This window comes from Nerophis lumbriciformis, linkage group LG37 (genome assembly GCF_033978685.3).
Source record: "Nerophis lumbriciformis linkage group LG37, RoL_Nlum_v2.1, whole genome shotgun sequence".
NCBI classification, from domain to species: domain Eukaryota; kingdom Metazoa; phylum Chordata; class Actinopteri; order Syngnathiformes; family Syngnathidae; genus Nerophis; species Nerophis lumbriciformis.
In genome coordinates, this window is record NC_084584.2 from 19,889,040 (window position 1) to 19,900,000 (window position 10,961).

Here is a 10,961-nt window from a genome sequence, read left to right on the forward strand (position 1 = left end):
ATTTTCCTATATTTGAAATCAGAATCAGAATCACAATCAGAATAGTTTTATTGCCATTTTTTGAGAATGGGTTCACAAACTAGGAATTTTTCTTGGTGCAATCGTGCAACATAAAACACATATAACACAGATTTGGTAATAACAAGAGCTGTAACTGAGCTATCAGATCTTGTTATAGACTTAGAAGGAATTCAAAGGAGCTACTGTTAGGAGTTATTGTTCATGTGCCTGATGGCCGAGGGGAAAAAACTGTTCAGGTGGCGGGAGGTGTGGGTCTGGATGGACCGTAGTCTCCTGCCTGAGGGGAGAGGGGAGAATAGTTTGTGTCCAGGGTGAGAAGAGTCAGCTGTGTTCCGACCCCCACGCCTCCTGGTCCTGGAGGAGAATAAGTCCTGGAGGGATGAGAGCTTGCAGCCAATCACCTTCTCAGCAGCACGTACGATGCGCTGCAGTCGATGCTTATCCTGGACTGTGGCGCCGGGGAACCACACGGTGATGGAGGAGGTGAGGATGGACTCAATGATGGCTGAGTAAAACTGCACCAGCATCTCGGTCGGCACCTTAAGTTTCCTCAGCTTCCGCAGGAAGTACATCCTCTGCTGGGCCTTCTTGATGAGGGAGCTGATGGTCGGCTCCCACTTGAAGTCCTGGGTGATGGTAGTGCCCAAGAAAGGGACAACAGGTAGAAAATGGATGGATGGAAACAGTGACACTGTTGAAACTGTGTGCAATGTTACAGTGGCCAAAAATATTAAATATAATGATCAAATAAAATCTAAAGCATATTACGCTACTGCATTATATTGCTGGTACTTAGAAGCCAAGTGTTTGCAGTGGTGGTACTTGGTTTAAAAAAAAAGGTTTGAGAACCAATGCTGGTCAATCATAGTACTGTAGTTGTGTTTCACTACATCAGAACAGAACTACTTATTTCATCATTTATTTTCTTTGACATTTTTAATAAATAAAATATTTGTTTAGTTTGTGTTTTGTTTATTTATCACCCTACAGTAGAATGGTTGCATTCGAATCAAGAATTGTGTTGCTCTTACACACAGCGTCATAATTGTTTGATGTACATATTGATGCACTTTATTCTTTGACAGGTCAGAAATGTGTCAGAAACTATATGTACTATTTTCCATAAAAATATAACATGATAATACTGAATATTAAAAGTCCTCAACTGGTCAATTGTCCTTTGTGAACATTAGTCGTAAGAAACCCAAAGATTGTTGCAGCTACATAGGATTTGTCAGTAAAGCCTTCGAAAGACAGTTTTTAAAGCTGTACAAGAAAAAAAAACATGTATCTACAATGAGGAATTGCATAGGAATTTCACAGACTGAGTTGAATATTGGAGTTGAAGGAGTAAACAGAAGCAAAACTCATGGTTATTGAGGGTTTCCATATAAGGTGGTCTGTCCAGGCGAAAGAAGTTCACTCAGAAGGCTGATGGCTGGCTCTCCTGGCAACCCGCCCCAGTCGGTCCACAGCCACGCTCTCGAAGGCCCTCCTCATGAGAGGGTGCTCCTCCAGCACCTCGTTGAAGCTGTCCACGCTCAAAGAGTAAAGCCGACAGTAGGTTTCCGCCACGACGCTGGCTGTGCGTCGTCCTTGCGTCAACAGGCAGATCTCTGAAACACAAATGTGTTGAAATACCTGCCCAATGTGTTTTAATACGCACCAATAACTACCCCCAAAATAGGCTCCGTCGCTGAGTCTTATTTCCTTGCTGCCCTGCGGCGTCACCACCACGGTGCCGTGCTGGATGAAGTACATTTTGCGACCCAGCGTTCCCTCCCTGATGATGAAATCTCCGGGTTGGAAGACCTCAAAGCGCAGCTTGGTCAGGATGACGGTCACAAAATGAGGGTCGGTGTTGGCAAAGAGGGGCATGTTGGCCACCAGGCCTCGGCAGTTGTAGCTGACAATTTCCTAAAAAAAATGTAAGTACAGTGTAAAAAAATATTAATGACAGTGTAAAATTCTTGGGTATTCACTCATAAAAGTGTTGAAAATAAATCATCCTTTTTTTTTTTTTTTTTTTTACTTTGAACGCTTAAATTACTAGATCAACTTCAGATTGATCTGTTGATTATAAGTTATTATTTTTTTATGTGTTTTTGTTTGTTTTGTGCCAGTTTTGTCACAAAAAAGTTTTATTTTATTGCAAACACACAACATATGCAATATTTCCCCCAAGAAATATTTCAAAGTGGAATACTTGATGTCAAGTAATTGGCGCTTTGAAGAGATCAGTAATTCATAACATTGGTTTTTAATTAATTACTATTTTTGAAGGACAGTTTTTAAAAAAAGATCCCACTAAAAGTATTGTGGATCCAAAAGGGTCCCACTCATAAAAGTGTGAGAAAAAAGTCAGACGTTTTTTTTTTTTACTCTCCAGATCAACTTCAGATCTATTTATCGATTATAGGTTTTTATAATGTTTGTTTTGTTTGTTTGGTTTATGCCCTTTTTGTCCCCCAATTATTATTTTTTTTAAATAATAATATTTTACCTAATAAATATTTCAAAGTGGAATACTTGATGTGAAATAATTGGAGCCTTGAATAGGTTAGGGTCAGGGTTTCATTATTATTTTCTTTGCAACGACAGTTTTAAAAAAAAAAAACACTAAAATTCTTGGGGATCCAAAAGGGCACTCAGTCATAAAAGTTATACTTTTTTAAAAAACACTTTCAACGCTTAAATCTCAAGAATGTCAGCAATCTATCCGTCGATTATAAGTTTTTATTATTTTTGGGGGGTTTGTTTGTTTTATGCCATTTTTGTCAAAGAAAATTGCAAACACCCAAAAATATGAAATGTTTTTCCCAATCAATATTTGATGTGATGTAATTGGAACCTTGAAGAGATCAGTAATTCATAATAACATTGGTTTTTAATTCATTACTATTTTTAAAGAAGGACAGTTTTAAAAAGTGTGAAAAAAAAGTCTGAATTTTTTTTTTTTTTACTCTCAACGCTTGAATCTCCAGATCAACTTCAGATCTATCCGTTGATTATGTTCATGTTTTTTTTGTTTGTTTGGTTCATGCCCTTTTTGTAAAAAAAAAAGTCATATTATTTTTATTTTTACTTTGTATGCTTAAATTAGTAGATCAACATCAGCTCAATCTGTCGATTATAAATTATTTCTTTATGTTTTTTTGTTTGTTTTGTGCCAGTTTTGTCACAGAAAACTTAGTTTTTTATAGCAAACACACAAAATATGCAATATTTTTCCCAAAAGATATTTCAAAGTGGCACACTTGATGTGAAATAATTGGAGCCTTGAATAGGTCAATGATCCATAAGAGAATTCATACATTTTTTAGCAAAGACAGTTTAAAAAAAAAAACACACACAAAAATTCTTGGGGATCCAAAAAGGGCCCTCACTCATAAAAGTGTTAAAAATAAGTTATACTTAAAAAAAAATTTTTTTTTTTTACTTTCAACACTTAAATCTCAAGATCAACTTCAGATCTATCCATCGATTATAAGTTTGCATTATTTTTGGAGGGTTTGTTTGTTTGTTTGATGCCATTTTTGTCGTAGAAAACTGCAAACACACAAAAATATGAAATATTTTTCCCAATAAATATAATCGGAGCCTTGAATAGGTCAATAATTCATAACATTATTGATTTATTGATTCATTATATTTTTGAGAAATGACAGTTTAAAAAAAACTCACTAAAATTATTAGGGATCCAAAAGGGTCCCACTAACAAGTGTGAGGAAAAAAGTCATAATTTTTAAAGTCATCTTTTTTTTTTTAACTTTCAACGCTAACATCTCCAGATCAACTTGATATCCATCTAGTTTTTATTATAATTCTTTGTTTGGCTTATGCCCTTTTTGTAAAAAACAAAAACAAAAAACGAAAATCCTTTATTTTTTTATAAGACAAACACAAAATATGCAATATTTTCCCCAATAATTATTTTAAAGTGCAATATTTGATGTGAAGTAATTTGAGCCTTGAATAGATCAATCATTTATAACATATATTTTTGGAGCAATGACAGTTTTGTATTTTTTTCACAACAATCAAAATGACTGTAATATTACAACAAACGACCGGTAAAATCACAGCAATTAATTGTCATTTCACAGTAAAATACTGTAATCCCAATCTTATTACAAAACAGCGCTGTAAATTCTAACTGACTTGTCCCGAAGGGGTTCGGTTGACTACGCTGCACATTTTTTTCCAGCAGATGGCGGTATGCTGTTAAAACGAGAGCGATGAAGAAAATACAATTTTTGCCACAGTAAATATTACTTTGTTTGCATAATAAGAATATAATGAACATGAGAAAATCGTAAAAATAAAAATGCTGGAGCTAGGAAAACCAGAACAATCTCTCCTATATCGTCTTTTGTTTTATTATTTTGTCTTTACTTGTTGAAATTTGTTTTTATTTTAATTACTCATTTAGGTTTTTAGTTCGTAGATATTTTTTCAAATTATTATGTAGGTATATATTTAATAACTTTTTTTTTCCTGGTTTCATCACGTTGATGCAGTCACTTGTTGCTAGGCAGAATTAATAGGCTGTTACTGGTACGCAACCCTGGGTCTTTGACCCTAAATCGTGATGTTCAAACTGTGGTGCAAGAACCAATGCTGGTACGTGGACTCAATCTAGTGGTCCAATGATATACATGAAATATATATGGCTCTATTTGAAATGAAATATTAATATAGTGTTGCACCTCTTTTAGCGGATCACTGAGCTCTCCCAAGATGCTGTCCTCATCGAACATCTTGCCTTGGAATCTCTGCTCATAGTAGTCATGAATCCTCTGCCTGACATCCGCTGGCAGCTTATGGAATGACATGTACTGCTCCACTTGTTTGTACTGCGAAAATGACAAGCATATTAAATCACAACCAAATGCAGTACAATAGGATTGTGCCAAATGAGATGCATTTGCCACCATATGTGGTTTATTCCACTATACTGATAATATTAAGTGAATTACAAACTCATTAGCAATTGGTTTTAGCAAAGTGTCATCCTGCTATTATTATGTGGGGGGAAGGCCGATGAATGTATTTTTATAATATTAAACACAACTGAAACTACTGTACAACAATATTCATATTAACCACACTTTTGCACATAAAACACATCTATTAAGGGTGAACCATTTATTGGAGGGGTTTTTATTTTATCTTGCATTATCTGCACAAATGCATCTGTAGTTACTGTATATTCGAGAGGGACACGCAGAATAAAATGGATGAATGGATAGATTAAAAAATATAATATTTGTATAATATAACTATAACATCCTTGTTGTGTTAAAATTAGTGCTGTAATTTGTAAAAAAAAAATAAGATTACACTTTTAAATTTGGATTATTTTAACAGGTTATTACTCCCGTGCATGATTTAAATAAACTTAAACAAAATTGGACACAAATGCAAGCAATTTTATTTACTGGAAGGAGGTTCTTATATTAATTGCACAAATCAATTTGTAATTACGTTTGGAAAAAAACATATCATACTGATTAATTTATAACAACAATATATTTTATGTATTAATATACAATTACATGGTATTTTATTTTGGTAACATTAATTTACTCAACTGCAGAGAGTACCAGTATAAATAAATAAATGATAAATGGGTTATACTTGTATAGCGCTTTTCTACCTTCAAGGTACTCAAAGTATCCCAGCAGTTAGTCAAAATATAATAAAAGTAATTATTTTTTTACAATTTTTTGCAGTTTTTTGTCATTAGGTGTATGGTACTCCAGCAGTTAGTTAAAATATAATAAAAGTAATTATTGTTTTACAATTTTTTGCAGTTTTTTTTGTCATTAAGTGTAATTTCTCTACTTAATTACAATATTGATCAAACTTATATATATATATATATATATATATATATATATATATATATATATATATATATATATATATATATATATATATATATATATATATATATATATATATATATATATATATGTATGTGTGGGAAAAAAAATCACAAGACTACTTCATCTCTACAGGCCTGTTTCATGAGGGGGTTCCCTCAATCATCAGGAGATTTTATATATATATATATATATACACACACACTATATGTATATATACACACTATATATGTATACTGTATACATATCTATATAATATAGATATATATGTATGTATAATATAATTTTCTCCACAGTATTCTGTCCTTTGGTGGCATTTATTTACTCAACTGCTGAGATTATTAGGTATTTATTAAGGGTGAAGAAATTATTGGAGTTGAAAATTATATATATTATTTGCACAAATGCCTTTTTAATAACATTGAAGAATAACAATGTAAAATAATTTATCGTAATTACATAATGTTAGAATTGTTTTACACAGTAAAATAAACGGCATTACGGCCGGCGTCACACATTAAAATCATATGGTAATAACCAATACATTTTAAAAGCATTGCTGCCGCATGTTGTGTCACTCATATGAGGTGTGGCGTTTATTTACTCGAGGCCGGGCATCTATTTGGGCGGATTACCTTCTCTTGATATTGCCGATGCGAGGCGTCTAAAGACTGCACCAGGTTGGCAGCGTGGCCCAGGAACATGGCGTAGCAGGTGGCCCCCACCACCATGCTCATCATGGTCAGCCAGACGTCGCTCATGCCCTCCGGTGGGTGGGCGCCGTACCCGATGCACAGCATGTGACTCATCGCCATGAAGAGGGCGTAAGAGTACTGGATGTGCCAGGTGGCGTTCTGGCAAGGACAAATAAAGATGAGGTTAAAAATATAAAATAAATATTACAAAATAATCAAATTATATACAGTACAGGCCAAAAATTTGGACACACCTTCTCATCCAATGCGTTTTCTTTATTTTCACGACTATTTGACTACATTGTAGATTGTCACTGAAGGCATCAAAACTATAAATGAACACATCTGTAGTTATTTACTTAACAAAAAAAGGTGAAATAACTGAAAACATGTTTTATATTCTAGTTTCTTCAAAATAGCCACCCTTTGCTCTGGCATTCTCTTGATGAGCTTCAAGAGGTAGTCACCTGAAATGGTTTTCACTTCACAGGTGTCATAGTTTTGATGCCTTCAGTAACAATCTACAATGTAAATAGTCATGAAAATAAAGAAAACGCATTGAAATGAGAAGGTGTGTCCAACTTTACATATACATATATATACTGTATACACATACATAAGTATATACACACATACATATGTATATATACACATATATATATATATATATATATATATATATATATATATATATATATATATATATATATATATATATATATATATATATATATATCAGTGACGTTCAGCACATACATATGTATATATACACACATACATATGTATGTATACACATATACATATATATATATATATATATATATGTATATATATATATATATATATATATATATATATATATATATATATATATATATATATATATATATATATATATATATATATATATATATATATATATATATATATATCAGTGACGTGCAGTCAGGGGAGGCAGGTGAGGCGGGGCCTCCCGTGCCATCATGGAAAGAAAAAAAATGTAAAAAGAAAAAAAATTCATTACATTGTTATATGTATCCAGTGATTATACTATAAAGTTATTTTCCATTTAACTTCACCAGTTATAGATGATTTTTATTCAAAATCGCTGAATTTTCACATTTGCCGTTCAAATACTGAGAAGAGACTTGCGGTGATCAGCAGCCAGTTGAGCCTCACCATGGATTGCGCAATGACTCGGCTAACTGCTGGCATGTTGTGCAGTGAGATCGTATTGCTATATGAATTATATTACGGGAGGATATGGACGAAGTGGCTGGGGAGAGGGAAGTCTAGGCTTCCCTGCTTAGGCTGCTGCCCCCGCGACCCGACATTGGATAAGCGGAAGAAGATGGATGGATGGATTTCCATAGTTTAGTTAGCTGAGGTATATAATGTACAGTGTATTTTGTCAACAACTGTATGTGTGTAACGTATTTCTTGTGCTGAACAATCATAAAACGGCTGCGAAGACGCACTGGCTGAGGCTCGCAGTAATCCCGCCTCATGGTGGTAGAGGGCGCTAGTGACCCCAGGGATCATTTTTGCGACTACTCAGCTGCAGAATAAGTGACAACAAGCAGCAACAGTTAGCGATCGTTTATTTTTTCCTCTCGCCTGGACTTTTAACATGGAGGATTACATATCTAAAATAAAACAGTTTTCTTAACTGGACTTTCAATCGAAGCAGGAGGTAATAATTAAAGGAAGATCTCCATGGAGACAGAGAGACTTTTAAAACTGAAGAAAGATAAGGAAGACTTCTATAAACAAGTTATCGATGCTTTTGTTCAGAAGGAGCAGCGCATGGACTTCATTTATAAGTAAAGGTAAGACCATAATAACGTTTTTTTAATTAAATGTGCTTTTTTGTGTGCTACAGTTTGTATGTGTAAAGTTAAAGTTAAGTTAAAGTACCAATGATTGTCACACACACTAGGTGTAATGAAATTTGTCCTCTGCATTTGACCCATCCCCTTGTTCACCCCCTGGGAGGTGAGGGGAGCAGTGGGCAGCAGCGGCGCCGCGCCCGGGAATCATTTTTGGTGATTTAACCCCCAATTCCAACCCTTGATGCTGAGTGCCAAGCAGGGAAGAATGCTGGTATGAGCTTTTAAACATAACCCGTTAACTGCTGTCAATCAAATGGTGAATAAGATACTCTTTAGGGTTCATATGTTTGTAAATCTGACTGTGATGAAGTCAGTGCCTCACCAGCATATATATATATATATATATATATATATATATATATATATATATATATATATATATATATATATATATATATATATATATATATATATATACATACACACATACATTCATACATATATATACACATACATATATATACACATACATACATGCATATATATATATACACATACATACATATATATAGAGGGGGGGGAGGATGAGAGACTCGCTCGGACAGATTCAACGGCAACGACAAGGACAGTGACACAGACACAGAGAAGGCTTAAACAAACCACCTTGACTGGGGAGGCATGGGAAGTGAAATGTAATTGCGGAAAGATCTGCAAACGTGCAAGAGGGCTCAAAATACACCAGAGCAAGTCCAAGGACAAGGCCAAGTGTGGACAGGGACGGACGCATGCACACCGCTCAGACAAACAGTCTGGTGAGACGCAGGAGCACCCTAGGCAGGAAGCAAACCATAGTCCTAGAAATCTCTCAGTGCCTGCAATCCCCCAAAACCACACAAGGACAACCTCAAATGCCATCCCAGAAAACCCACCCCAGCCAACGAAGGAAAGAATCAAGTGGCCTAAGATGAGTCAGACCAAGGAGTGGTCCATGCTCGATGAAGATCTGGAAATAGTGCTTGAAATGGTTAAAGCAGGTTCAGTAGAAAGGAAGGTGGATTCACTCACAGCCATCACCTACAACTTGGCAAAAGAACGGTTTGGAACAGTGCCAAGGAGAGAGAACAAAGACAGACCAGAAAAGCAGGAAAACAGAAGAGAAAGAAAGATCAAACAACTTCGGAAGGAGATTAAAACCCTGAAAAAGCAATTCAAATTGGCAAGCACGGAAGAAAAGGAAGGTATAAAAGAACTGACAGCCAGCCTCTGCGAGCAGCTCATCAGGCTGAGAAGAGCAGAAGGGCAAAGGTAAAGGCGGAAAAGGCAGGAAGCTGCACGAGCCCAGTTCATAAAAGACCCCTATCGCTTCACCAAGTCACTTTTGCGAGAGGCGAGGTCAGGGACTCTAACAAGTTCTAAGGAGGAGGTGGAGGAGTTTGTTGAAGAGACATTCAGTGACCCTTCAAGAAACGATGCCCTACCAGAAAATCTCGGGCTTCGTACCATCAGTCCACCAAAATCCTCCCTCAGCACGGAATATCCATCATGGAGAGAGGTTCAAGAGGTTGTCAAGCATGCAAGATCAGCTTCTGCCCCAGGTCCCAGCGGTATACCCGACAAAGTATACAAGAAATGCCCTAAGCTCCTACACAGGCTGTGGAAGCTTATGCGGGTAATATGGGCCAAAGGAACCGTACCAACAAGCTGGAGAAGGGCAGAAGGGTGCTTTGTGCCGAAAGAACGAGGATCCACACAGATCAGCCAGTTCCGAACCATTTCCTTGCTCAGTGTGGAGGGGAAAATCTTCTTTTCAGTGCTGGCCAAAAGAATGAGCTCCTTCATGACCTGGAATGGATATATTGACACCTCTATCCAGAAGGGTGGTATCGAAGGGTTCTCCGGGTGCCTGGAGCATACAGGGGTCCTCAGCCAACTTATCCAAGAAGCAAAGGAGAAGAAAGGCAACCTAACAGTAATCTGGCTTGATTTTGCTAATGCATATGGGTCAATTCCCCATAACGTTATCCAAGTGGATATGGACCATTACCACATCCCACATCACATCCAGGGGATGATCACCAGCTACCTGGGCGACATCAAGCTACGATTCCAAGCAGCCATGTTCACAACAAAATGGCAGCCAGTGGAGAAGGGAATAGTGACAGGCTGCACCATCTCCCCCAAGTTGTTTGTCATGGGAATGAACCTGATCATCTCTGCAGCGATCATTAAGTCAAGAGGACCAAAGACTGCAGCAGGAAGTCAACAACCAGCAATCAGGGCATTTATGGATGATCTTACCGTGATAACACCAACTCACGTGCAGGCGAGATGGGTCCTGGCGGAACTAGATCGTATGGCTACTTGGGCGAAGATGATCTTCAAGCCCAAGAAATCAAGGTGTCTGGTGATCCAAAAGGGGAAAACAACAGGAAAGTTCAAGCTGCTTGTTCAGGGGGAAGCAATCCCGAACATCCAGGGGAACCCTATTAAATGCCTTGGAAAGTGGTATGATGATTCCATGACGG

General features: G+C 36.5%; 1 protein-coding gene across 2 annotated transcripts in view; it reads right to left on the minus strand.

The window, feature by feature from the left end:
* Positions 1 to 76: 76 nt before the first annotated feature.
* hcn3 (hyperpolarization activated cyclic nucleotide-gated potassium channel 3) overlaps positions 77 to 10,961 on the minus strand; it is a 44,039-nt gene continuing 33,154 nt past the window's right edge. For both annotated transcript variants that reach the window (XM_061931609.2, XM_061931608.2), the window contains 4 exons: positions 6,545 to 6,763; positions 4,731 to 4,877; positions 1,698 to 1,938; positions 77 to 1,637 (listed from right to left, as the gene is read on the minus strand). In XM_061931609.2, coding sequence (XP_061787593.1) covers positions 1,441 to 1,637; positions 1,698 to 1,938; positions 4,731 to 4,877; positions 6,545 to 6,763 — 804 coding nt within the window. In that variant the 3' untranslated portion in view covers positions 77 to 1,440. The remainder of the gene's footprint in view (positions 1,638 to 1,697; positions 1,939 to 4,730; positions 4,878 to 6,544; positions 6,764 to 10,961) is intronic.